At 33.3% G+C, this 13,761-nt stretch overlaps 1 protein-coding gene and 1 pseudogene across 1 annotated transcript; both read right to left on the reverse strand.

The window, feature by feature from the left end:
• Positions 1–462: 462 nt before the first annotated feature.
• Positions 463–581, reverse strand: LOC118349130 (annotated as a pseudogene).
• A 906-nt stretch (positions 582–1,487) lies between these two features.
• LOC109003445 (small EDRK-rich factor 2-like) lies at positions 1,488–2,415 on the reverse strand. Its single transcript, XM_035691645.1, has 3 exons — positions 2,194–2,415; positions 1,932–2,034; positions 1,488–1,799 (listed from the first exon to the last, which is right to left on the reverse strand). The coding sequence occupies exons 1-3, from the start codon at positions 2,198–2,200 to the stop codon at positions 1,700–1,702; spliced, it is 210 nt and encodes a 69-aa protein (XP_035547538.1). The 5' UTR covers positions 2,201–2,415; the 3' UTR covers positions 1,488–1,699.
• Positions 2,416–13,761: the final 11,346 nt, after the last annotated feature.

Genomic DNA, 13,761 nt, shown 5'->3' on the forward strand with positions numbered 1-13,761 from the left:
AAAAACGTTGTCATTTGCCGAACTTCCCATGTGACTGCCTTCCTCATGTATGTTACACACAAATGAGAATTGTAAAAGTACTGCTTTCTCTTCCTAGGAGTAATGTGATTGATAAAATTACAGGTATATGTTTTATACATATATGTTCTATCATGTGAAACATATTGCGCATGCTGCTGAGTAAGACACTCTGTTTAACCTAAAGGCTGAGTAAAGACACTCTATTTAACCTAAAGGGTGGTGAAAGCCACTTGTATATTTATTTTTAGAGTTATACTACACAGAAGCCTCACACCTCTACACACAACTTAAAAATATGCAATTTTACTTTTTTATCCTCATATTTCATATTGAATTGAAATATGAAATATAATGGTAAAAAAGTAAAATAATATGTTTTTTAAGTGATGTGCAAGGTGTGAGGCTTATGTCTAGAATTTTTGTTATTTTTATTAGTGCAGCGAGGGGTGAAAAAAGGACTTCCCGAGAGGTCACCTATCATAGTACTACTCTCACCCAAGCACATTTAACTGTGGAGTTCTGATGGGATCCGGTGCATTGGTGTTGGTATGACCGCACCCAAAGCCACGTGTATATATATAGGGGAATTATGACTTAATCAACAGACTTCATAGATTTATGCTCTTCAATTCTTATAATCTGTTTCCCCTAAGTAATAAAAAAGATTAAACTTCACATGGTAAATAAAGAGAGCCACTGAGTACATTTGGTGCAAGGAGACTACGTTTAAGAAAATGTTTTTGCAGTAAAATGTTCATTTGACCAAACCCCTCACACCTTCAATCTGATTGCATGCTAAAACCTTCTTTTCAGCATCCATTAATGATGGTAATGCTCCACAACTCAGCATATGATGAACTCCATATGAGTCAAATTCACAAATCTAGAACTGCATGCACCAACAGTTCCCATGTTGAAAAATAATTGAAAACTTACATGCTAAGGCCTAAGATGAACCGGAGGTCTGGAAGGCTTATATACAACAATCAACTAAAACTGTGTGAAAAGTTTAAAAAAAATGCTTGCAGAAAAGGGTAAAGAGAGAAGAGCCTCGATAATTAGGTCAACTCAACCCCAAGGGGTTGGCCCAAGTGGTGAAGGCCTTGGTCTTGGGGTATCACTCCCTTCAAGGTCTAAAGTTCAACACCTCATGGGTGTAAACAATCCTTTAGAGCCACACCTCCGGCAGCAATTTAACCAATTCCGTATAGAGAAACTTCCTAGGGTGCAGTGCACGGGACCAAGATTTACTCTGCAGGGGTGGGTCCGAAGGGCCCTGCCTTAGAGAGGTTCCCGAAGTCCAAAAAAACAAAAAATTAGGTCAACTCTATCTAATCAAAAGCAAAAAATTAGGTCAACTATCGAATTAACATACCATGCTTTCACGATTCGAAGGCAAATAATACATTCAACAATTTAGAAACTAAACACAACCTAAAGAGAAGAAAATTAAAAGTACGGATAACTAAAGAAATCAACATAAAACTTCAAAATATTTCTAATCCTCTCTCATTACTGGTTAAAATACAAGCCAACAATAAAATTCCTGAACATATCCACAATAATTATGTTTCTCAAACTTCAATAATTCATAGCATGAAACCACAGAAGATCGACCCACATAAACCTAGACAGAACCAACAGCAGATTACACCCCCACGGAAATACTATATTTTTTCTATTTCTTGGTATTGCTTTTACCTCCACCGGAGGCGTCCCCTCCCGACCCCGCCTGTGCCGCTTTCTTCGCGGTCTTCTCTTGCAGCGCCTTTGCGTCCCTGCCCACACAAACCAAAATCAAAACCAAACTTATAAAAATTTTCAGAAGAGTGAAAAAATAAGAAGAAAAACAACTAAGAAGTAAAGCGAAGAGAGAGAGAGAGAGAGAGAGAGAGAGGAAGGAAAAGGACCTCTCACGACGCTGTTCAGGAGTCAAACCATCGTCTTTGCCCTTGGCACCCTTGCCGGTGCGAGACTGAGCCCTCTCGCGATCGCGATCTCTCTGGTTGCCGCGTGAAGATCGGAATTAAGGGAAACCAAAACGAACTGAACGAACGAACATAAAGACCAAAGAAATTGTTACGTCGTAAAGCAAGTATTCTAACCGATTAGATGCACAAAATTAAGGAATTCAGAAGCATAAGAAAACCCTAAAATCCGGAAAAAGGATATGAGTCATGGTCAGATCTGATCTGATCGAGACGAAGCAGAATTGAGAAATCGGGAAGGTAAAGGCCAATGGGAGTGCCGATAGATTGGATTATTCTCTTTTAATATTGTGCACCGCTTATTCTTCTTCTACTCTCTCTCTCTCTCCCCCGATTTTCTCTCTCCCGATTTTTTGGTTTGCTTGTAATTCTAATTTTGAAAATTCTATTTCATGTGCTTTTGTTTTCATCTAAATCATTTATTCTCATATTAATAAATTCTATTTCATGTGATTTTAACTTTCATCTAAATTATTTATTCTTATATTAATATGTTAATAATGGATAAAAATGCAACGTCAGCACCAATTAATATTTGCCACGTATCATCTACAAAAAATAATCATTAAAAATTAAAAAAACAACTTAAGATGGGTTCACCTAAACCACCCACCCATGGCTTGGGGCACCGCTTAAGATGACCAAGGCCATGCCAGGTCTACCAAGTATGATTGAGTAAAAATTTTAAAAATAAATTTGAAAATTTGATTCTAAATTGGGCTTTGTTTTGGTTTTATTTTGATTTTGACAAAACGAAATCAGAGTTAGATTATTTTTTAATTCTTTAGTTAGAGTTGGAGGTGTCGCTCGACCAATTTTAAATCCGATTCGACTCTAATTTTGATATTGTACACATATTATAAAAATATTTATCTATCTATATACTTATCATATATGCTAGTATAGTTATGTAACTATATAACTATAATTTATATAGTTAAGTTCAATAATATACTAGTATGAGCTAATTATTATAAGAATAATACAATTATGCCTTCTCAATTTGTCCGCTCGTATATTTAATTATTTTTTTAATTTTTTTCTTAATGGTTAAAAAAATGACTATTAGTGTTTTTTTATTTTTTTATTTTTTAAAAAAATTTAAACATGTTTAAAAAATGTTTGAAAAAAAAAGAGTAGAATTTGAACTAAGAGGCACAATGAGCAGGCACCTGCAGGCAGCATAGTAGCACCGCTCTTACTATAAAATAATATACTTATATTATAATATAAATAGGCTAATGATAGTTTAATATATGTAAACATCATAGTATTACTACTTTACATAATCAAGTATACAAATAAGCTAGACACTAGTATTTAAATAAGTCTAGTATAATTAAGTTAATAACACATTTACTAATTTACTAAAATATAATAACATGTAATTAGACATTATAGTATAAGTCTTGTACAAAAATAAATTAGACACTAGTATAAAAATAACTAATAAGTCTAGTATAATAAGTTAATAACATATAATAATAATTTACTAAAATATAATAACATGTAATTGACACTAGCAATAAATCTAGTGTAGAAATAAGTTATAAATAAGTTAGATACTAGTATAATATAATAACATATAATACTATAGTATAATAACAAGTAATTAGACACTAAAAATAAAATGTAATACTATAGGATGATAACATTAATTAGACACTATAGTATAAGTCTACTTTAAAAATAAGTTAGGTATTAGTATAGAAATAAATTAGCAGTGAATGATTTAGTTTTAATTTTAATTTTTTTAAAAAAATTAAAATTTAAAAACCCACAAAAATTTCTTTTTTAAAATGCACTAAATATGAAGCTAAAAGAAAGTTCAAATCCGATTCCAATTCAACAAATCGAAGTCATATCGGAGCTTACACAAATCGAAATGTGAGTTAGAATTTGAATTTGAACTCGAGTCAAACTCCGACTAAGGCGGTGTTCACCCCTATTGCCAAGCGTCACTTGGGTGTCAATGTGCCACACGCCCCACTTGGATAGTCTCAAGCAGCATCTAAATGCAATCAAAATGGGTAATGATAAAATTACAATTTTTTTATAATTACTTTACAACTTATTTTGAGTCAATTAATGTAATTATAACACTTCATTAAAAAATAATTTTAATTTTACATAACAACCATTCATTTTAAATAAAGTGATAACATATTTATAGACTAATTATAAGTTTATTATTTTCTGACCAAAATTCTTTATGGTTCGTCCAGACACTAATGCCTAGGTGGACCTAAGTTGTTTTGGTTTTTTATATTTAATTTTTAATTTTTATATGATATGTGGCACTCAATGGTAGGTTTTTGGCATGGTGTTTTAACAGATTATTAACAAAATTGACTGATTTGATCAAAATCGAAAGGACAAAATGCAAACTACAAGGACCATTTCAATATTTAACCTTTTAAATTATGGTTATTTTTAAATTTTATTGGCAAGATACAATCACATGAAAAATACGAAAATACAATCTTTCATTTTCAATTTTATCATCTCTAATTATTTCAGTTAACGTAGTGTATTTTAAAATGATTTTCATTAAGAATACAGCTTTTCATCCCCCTATTTTAAGTCATAATTTATTAGATCTGCCACCTTGGCATCCTCTCTAAGTTCTGAGATTGAAAATTGAATGTTATGATTGAAAGGAATTGGTAGCCACTTGTCTTTCTAATTCCTCACATTGTTTCCATTTTCAATTCTCCAATATAAACCATCCTCCAGCAAGCTTCTACCTACCATGATACTTCTCTACACATATGAAGGTCTAGGGCCTAACCTTGCATTCAAGAAATCACACCGAGGAAAGTTCTTCTCTTTAAAAATTCTTGCAGGTAGTGAATTTGGGTGATTTAGGATTCTCCAACATTGTTTTGAAAGCATTGCTAATTGAAACTTTTAAAGTCCCTAAAGCCTAAACCACCAAATTCTTTAGAAAGACCCATCTGGTCCCAACTCACCCATTGAATCTTAAAATGGTAATCGCCCCACGAAAACCTTTTCATCATTTTATTCAACTTTTGCACTATGGAATGAGGGAGCAGGAATATTCCCATAGTAGAAATGGGATAGCTTGGAGAATAGGTTTTAAGAGAATCTCTTTACCTGCAATTGACAACATTTTAGTCTTCCAATTGGTAATTCAATTCCAAACTCTGTCTAGAAGAGAATGAAAAGCAGTAGCTTTAGCTCTACCAGTGACTGCAAGAAGACCCAAATATTTCTCAAAAGAATGAGAGGACTTCACACCAGCAATCTGTAAGATATTGCTTTGAACCTCTAGTGGGTATTTCTACTAAAAAATATGGAGATTTTATCTTTGTTGAGCATTTGCCCAAAGGCCTTTCCATAAGTCTTCAATAAATAAAGGACACGACTCCATTCAAGAGAATTAGCCCTACATAATAGTAGGCTATCATCAACAAACAATAAGTGATTGATGAATAAATAGTTATTCCCAACATGCACACCTGAGATGCTCCACCTAGCTTCTGCATGATTAAGAAGTGAAGTCAAAGCTTCTGAACATAGAATAAACAGATATGGGAAAAGTGGATCCCCTTGTAGACCTCTAGTTGGAGTAAATGTAGCATGTGGTTCTCCATTGATCAATATAGAATAGGATACTGATTTAATGCAACTCATCATAAGAGAAATCCATCTTTTGTCAAAGCCCAGCCTATACATGACTTCTTTAAGAAAATTCCATTCTACACAATCATAGACTTTACTCATGTCAAGTTTAAGGGCCGCGAAACCTGACTTGCCATGCATTCTAGAATTCATTGAGTGAAGAGTTTCATATGCTGCTAAAAGATTATCAGTAATCAAACGTCCCAGCACAAATGCACTTTGGTTTGGAGAGATGATCTCAGGAAGGATTCTTTTCAGCCTATTAGCAAGGACCTTAGACACAATCTTGTATATCACATTACACAGACTGATGGGTCTATAATCAATAACCTTCTAAGGCTACTTAATCTTTGGGTCATAGTGATGAAGGTGTCATTATATCTTGCAGAGACCCACCATGTTTCAGAACTTTCAGCACAAAATGACAGACATCATCTCCAATGATTGACCAGTTTTCTTGATGAAAATGGGCAAGGAAGCCATCAGGGCTAGGTGAGCTAAGAGGGGTCATTTGAAAGACTACATCTTTGACTTCTATTGCTGTATACTCACAAAGGAGCTTAGAATTCATTTCTATTGTCACACAAGCTTTCAATCCATAAACACAACTAGAGAAATCAGATGTATTAGTAGAAGAGATAGGTCTGAGAAATAACTTGTGAAGGTGTCTCCAATCATGATTGGATCAGTTACTGAGTTGCCTTAACCATCCTAGCTCCACTTAATTGATTGTATTTATGGTTTTTCTTTTATTTGCATACTTATGATAGTACTTAGTGTTCCTGTCCCCTTAATGCAACCAAGTCTGCTTTGCCCTCTGCTTCCATTTAAGTTCTTCATCTTTAAGAAAAGTCTCCACTTCCTTTTGGAGATTTTGTATAGGCCTATAGTTCTCTCCAGTTCCTAAGGTTTGTAAATCAGCAAGAACCTTCATTTTTCTCTTGATAGAACCTTGCTTAATCCTAAAAAATGAGAGCTTCCATTTCTTAAGAGCTTGTTTGCAGTAGAGCAACTTTGCTTTGATTTTTTAGCAGCAAGAGTCTCGATTGGATCCCATTCTCCATGCCTCCTTAATAGTATTAGAGTATCCATCATGGAGTTGCCAAGCAGCTTCCCATCTGAACAGTGGGTTCCTTCTACTACTGTTACTAAAATCATAGATGGAACATTTAGAAATCGCTAAATGGATTGGGTTGTGATTTGATTTGATAGCCGGTAACACTGAATAGACGGAACTACTGAAAAGTTGGTACCATTCATGGTTTGCAATAGCCCTGTCAAGTCTTTCCTAAGTAAACCCTCATTCACTCTGTTATTAGACCAAGTGAATCTTAGACCCCTAGTTTGGACATCACTCAGATCACATAACTCTAGGGCATCTCTGAAGATCTCCATCTGTTTGTAGGATCTCGAGATAGCACCACATTTCTCACTTTGATAAATGATTTCATTAAAATCTCCCACACACAGCCAAGGAAAATCTCTTTCTGGTTTTAAACCTTTAAGCAACTCCCAACTACCAGCCTTTTTAGAGGTATCTAGATGGCCATAAAACCCAGTGAACAACCAAGAATTGCCATGATACACCTCTGAGATCCTTGCACTGATATGCCATCTAGAATAGCTAACAGTCTTAACTGTCAATGTCTCATTCCACATGAGAGCCAAACCACCACTACTACCAATGCTCTGTACTATAAGACAGTAATCAAACTTTAGTTTCAACCTTATGCGCTCCATTTTCTTTTCATTGCACTTGGTTTCCCCAAGGAAAACCACATTGAGAGACTTATCCTTAATCAAAAGACGCAGGACTCTAACTGTCCGAGGGTTCTCAAGCCCTCGGCAGTTCCAACTTAGGAGATTAATTGATCTTAGTGGGGTTGGGAACCATCCTCCGCCACTAAACTTTCAAGATCATTTCTTGAGGAAATAGAAAACTTTCCTTTCTTCTGACCAAGGCCTTCAACCCAATCCATCACTAAGTCATCCCTTAGGGACATTGAATTCATCATTTTCCTTGACAGGGGTCGATTGTTGTCAGTACCATGGTCAGCATCTCCTTTAGCTCTAGGTCTCCTCTTCCATCTACTGGATTTATTAAGAAGATCCTTAAACACTCATTCATGTGATTCAATAGATGGTGATTCCTGAGGCCTTTCACACATATCAACAATGTAGTTAATGGTCTCGACATTAGTAGCATTCAACACATGACAGTTGGAGGGAATATTGATTAAGGGATAAGATTCCCCTTGGGACTGAATAATACCATGAGGATTCTTGCCCAAAATCGCCTCATCAACATCCTGAGATTGTTCCATATTTTTTGCATCGGTTTCCTTAGCAAAAGTTTGACTAGCCAAATGTTCCTTATAAGGAAAAAACATGGAATCTTGATTTGCAGCTTTTCCCAAGGAAGGTTCCGATAAATCAGTCTCTTTATTTGTAATAGAAGAAACCTTGCCAACTTTAAGACTATCATCTACCACGTCATCATATTCTCCATTCAATTCAAAAGAGTTTGAATCCCTATGCACCTTCTTCCCTTTACTTTCCTCCCTAACACCAACACTGGAGAACTTAGAGGTTGATGCTCGAAGCAAAGCACCATATTGATTTTGACTAGCCGAATGTAAGGACATATTAAAAGCAGCTTTCAGACACCCCGAATCACCATGTTTAATAATACCACAACGAAAACAAAAGTTTGGTAACCTTTCATACTTAAAATGTATGCAATATTGAATTCCTTGAAAATTTAGTATAGTACCTCTCATAAGAGGTATATTTATATCAATATCAACTTTGATTCTGAGAAAAGGACCCCAACTAATCTCATCTTCATCCACTTCAACTTCCTTTACTACGCCTATCTTTTTACCAACCTGAACACCAATTCCTCTAGTCATCCCATAGAATGACAGATTATGGAGTTGAACCCATAACATTTCTCTACTAAAAGATAAATCTTTGGGGGATAAAGAGCCATGAACATATTCAAGCAGAGTAGGTTCTAATCAAAAGACCATGGCTTGCCTCTCTGGACTCGCATAAGATCATTCTCATTCTGGAATTCAAATAAAAGTAAATTGGCACCAACCTCTCGAAAGTGCATCCATCCTTTTGGTTTCCAGATACTCAGCATTGTTGATCTGAACGCTTCTTTGTTCACTACCTTATCTGTTATCAACATACCAACCAGGCAAAGTTCTCCACGTTTCATGACCACTTCTTCACCATGGTTGATTGCATTTATCTCGAGTCGTTCATCTTCCATTAGTTTAAGATTGCCCCGCTGTGCTATGATCTCCTCCGACATGTCTACATACAAATGAGACCATGATAACCAGCGACAAAACAAAAATCCTTCTCGACAGATGTTAGAAGACCCACCTTGCCAAAGCAAGAAAAAAATTCCTCAGCGAACACTAGGAGACCTCCCCAAATAAAAAAAGATTTGGTCCATCTGATATACTTCATTCATGCTATTATGTCGTCTAAATTAAAAGAGAAATGCTAAGTGTATTTAATAAAAATTTACAAAATACTTAATTGTTCACATATCAGTTATTGATAGTTAAACATTATGAAATTTGAAATTGAAAAGAAAACTGATAAAATGAGTCTTGTAAGTAAAAATACAATAAATAAAGTTGTAAGTACATGTAACATTACTCAAATTAAAAAGTTTCACACTCCAGCGAGCCAGTGACTAAAGATGACAAAACAAGATTCTCCAGCATTTTCTTTGCTAAAATCTATAACAATGTAACAAAGGTTATTTTCTTGGTACCACATTGACCAAGAAAGTCCAAGACCAAACCATTGGTACATTAATATGACTCAACCTTATAATTTTGTCTTTTATTTTTGTATTACAGTGTTATAAACTTATAACACATTTTAGTATGGCTTTTGTGAGCGAGGGCTTCCAACCTGTTATCTTCTAATTAATATAAAATGTCTATAAAAAATGACAAAATTCAGCAAGCAAGTATAGTGTTGCAAGCATGCAGGAAATTAAACATTGCCCAAATGGCTCATACTAGGTAAATTTATGATAAGAGTTTCTGTTTTTTTTTTTTTTTTCAAACATTAAGAAACAAGTTTTCAATTTTGAGAATTTAGGATATGAGTTTTGTAGTATAAAAAAATAAAAACAAAAATATTAAGAAAAAGAAAAGCAAAATATTTCACCAAAAAAGAAAACAACATCTACCATCATTGCCCTGCAATTCCAAGTCTCTCAGTCCCAAAACTCTCTCCTTTTAGAAAACAAACCTAGTTAGAATAGTTAATTAGAGTCTACATGTTTTGATGTCAAAATCATCTCAATCCATCTTAAACTAATCATTGATGAGATTTATTACTTTTTCAACTTCTCATAAAATGTTAAACCATTCTCAACATAGTTCATACATTCAAGAATATATCTAAACCTATTTATATTCAAACACATCTCAATGGGATTCACAAAATACTACTATTCACAAATCACTTAGATCATATGAGATCACCTCAACATCCAAACGCAACCTAACTCTCCCATCCTCCTACACTATTCCAATTTTCAGCCCCTCCTTACTCTCCTTTTCCTATTTTTCACTATCTTTTTCCTGCATTTTCATTCCAAAGTTCATAATTCTTCAACTTTCAAAGCTCTCATCTCTTTTGCAGGTTTGAGGATAGATTATGGCTTTTCATCCACCAAAATATTAAATGCACATTAAAACTGTCATGTATTTACTTTTTTTTTTTTTAATGTTTGATTGGGGTCACGACCCATCTATATATTTCTTTTTATTAACAAAGAAATTATCTTACCATAACCATAAAACAATTATAATAAGGGGAGGAAGGTGAAGGTCTCCAGAAAAACCACCTCACAAATTTTATCGTATAATTTTTGATAAATTAACAAATATTGATATTTTACAAATTGCTATATTTCGTGAGAATGAAATATGCAATATATTAAAAATACGTTGTATTCATAAATTCCTTATTTAACAAATGAACAAACCAAATTTTAATTAATCAATCTGATTCAGAATGATTTATCAAGTAGTCTTTTCCATTTATAATGGCAGGATAGAAAAGGCAAGCTTTCATGGAAAGTCAACATAGATGATTAGATATAAGCATTTATTGAGATATTTAGGACTTGTTTGGAACACAGCTGTTTTAAAATATTCTCAAATTGTAACACCACATACCCAGATGGAGTTAGAAAGTCACTTAATGTCACTTAAAATCATATTTCATAGTATATATAAAATCTTAAAAGATTCCATAAACATAATTTCGTCTATTTTCATCAACTATATATATATATATATATATATATATATATATATATATTCATTCACAAGGTTATCAATTAAATGATCCGATAGATAAATCAATAACTCCTCAAAGTCTTAATAAACGTGTCAACATCCCAATAAACTAAATCAACAGAATAAATCAAATCTATTAAATAACAATTTCCAGTAATCTTAGTACTTATCCCTGATACTCAACGATCTTGTCCCCACATCTTATTTTGGATCATCAGCTAAAACATTCACATCATCTGAAAATATTGTGGAGATAAGAAGTGAGTTATCAACAACTTAGTAAGCAAAAAATATTACTAGTATGTAAACATGAGCATTTACAAGGTTCAGAATGCAGAACAAAATATTTTTAGTTTAAAAATGCAGAATCAACACATATTATCAAAATATCAGGACGACAGTTCAAAACATTCATATTAGAAAATCATTTGGCATAACATAACTGAACATCATCATCATATCATATCATATCAGAACACAGACCATGTTTAATCCTTGTGGTAGGAATGTACAATCTGTAGATAACCAAGTAAAACATGAATCACTCTGTCACCAAAATTGTGTGCACTCAAACAGAGACCACTACTATAACTCTTGATAGGGCTAGAGGCCATTACTATTACCCGTGGCTGGACCGAAGGCCACTACTATCATCTGTGGCTGAGCCAGAAGCCACTATTATCACACATGACAGAGCCATATATAAGAGCAAAACAAAAATATTGGTACCATCACAATCACACAATCAGAATCATTAGATCAGAACCAGAAACAGAATCAAAAATTCATGTCAAAGGTTTTCAGATGCCCAATCATATCAAAATAGTGTGCTGAACAGATTCATATCATTTTTATATAATCAAAAACATATTCAAAGCATCTTCACTTAATCATGCAAAAAATTTCAGTTTTTTTGCTCAGTTCATAAACAAAATGTCAAAAATAGCTCATGTTTACACAATTCATGACAAAAAATAATTTTCTCTTTTTATACGAATTTCATGAATAATGTAGATAAATTACCGAAATTGTTTTCAAGTTTTCTTTTCATAACAAAACATGCATATTTTTTTATAAAATCAATTTCAGTCCATTTCTTTTTATGTAAAGTTTAACATAGGCATCCCGCTTACTTGACTTTTCAACTTTTCTGGATATCCTCACAATAGCGTCAATCAAAATTGGTCGCCAACTAGACATAATTAATACATACTATAAATTAATACAAAATGCATCTAAAATAAGCGTCACGGCCTTATTTGTTTTCACAATTATTTTCATATCATTTCATTTAATCATTACCATTTTCTCAAATTTTCATACAAAATAAAATAAACAATTCAACTTTTTCAAATTTCAAAACAAAAATAATATTAAAAAAATATATTCTAACAATATTTATTCAACTTTCAACTTTTATTTCAACTCATCTCATCTCATCTGCGAAAACAAACGAGGCCGTACGATTAGATGATATGAGTTGAGATGAAAGTTGAAATTTTGAGAAGTTTTATAAAAACAACTCTACAACAATAATTTCTATAGTTCCAATTCTTCCAACCCTGTTAGTACTAAACCATAAAGTGACTTCTCGAACATTACCTATATAAAACATAATAAAATGGTTCTGTGTAAATAAATATCACCCAGCCTAATAACATACATGTCTAACTTCATAATCATTTAACATAATCCAACTCCAATTAATATCAAGCCGAGTACATAAACAAAGCCCATGTGAGTCTAAGGTAAGCCCAAATCCAAAAAAAAAACAACACAAGTTGCATATGCTTTTAGGCTTTACACGACAAAAAGGCAAGCCAATTTTCAAATGAGAATAACAGAGAGCCACAAGGAGAGCACCGTGCAACAGATTCACCGTGATATGGGAGCCGATAGGTGATATGGGAGAGATGTAGAGTGGAAACCCTAGATTTGATGGGGAGTTTCTCCGTGCATGAGAGGGATATATATATATATATATATATATATGTAGTTGAAACCCTAGAGAAGGAAGGGGAGGGAGAAACGTGCATGAGATGTTGAGTAGCTAGGCTTGGGTTTTTAGAATAAATTCTTGGTCCACTCTTAAATTAAAAATGCACTTGGTCTATAAATTATAAAATGGATTTTAACTCAGTTATTGAGCCCAAAAACATCTGCTAAGCCTTAATGGGCCTTTAAATAGTTTTTTATTTTTTTAAACTCTCAAACCTAATTAAATCCTAAACTAATCTCGATAATTATTGCTTATGAACTTATCCAAAAGAGCCACTTAAACCTAATTTAGGCCCAATACTTTATCCATCCTTCATCTATAATAAATTTTGGGCTAGTGGCCTATTCAAAATTATCCATTAAATCTCAAGTGGCTACCCATACATATTAACCTAAAAAAGATTTTAGTACGCGGGCTTGGCTTGGGCTTGGTGCTAGGCATGGGTGTTAAAAACTATTTCACTATTATTTATTACTATTTCACCATTATTCATTAATTATTTCACTATTATTTACAAACTACTTCCCCACTATTCACAGATTTTTTGAGATATTATTAGTATTTAAATGAGCCCTAATCACTAAGTATTTTTGGTGTATGTTTTGGGAGTAAAATTTTTATGAGATGATTTTTTTAGTGAAACTGGTTTTTTTTTTCCTCTTTAATAAAGTGAAAGCCAATGCCAAAATCGAAATTTTTTTAAGGAAGTTTATTTCCATAAAAATGCATTCTTTTGTGCTTATATTATGTTTGGATGAAACTGAAA

Source organism: Juglans regia, chromosome 7 (genome assembly GCF_001411555.2).
Source record: "Juglans regia cultivar Chandler chromosome 7, Walnut 2.0, whole genome shotgun sequence".
Taxonomy (NCBI): domain Eukaryota; kingdom Viridiplantae; phylum Streptophyta; class Magnoliopsida; order Fagales; family Juglandaceae; genus Juglans; species Juglans regia.

Coding starts and splice junctions, on each gene's coding strand:
- LOC109003445 (XM_035691645.1), bottom strand. Junction 1,800..1,931: donor CCTGAACAGCGTCGTGAGAG/GTCCTTTTCCTT, acceptor TTGTGTGGGCAG/GGACGCAAAGGCGCTGCAAG.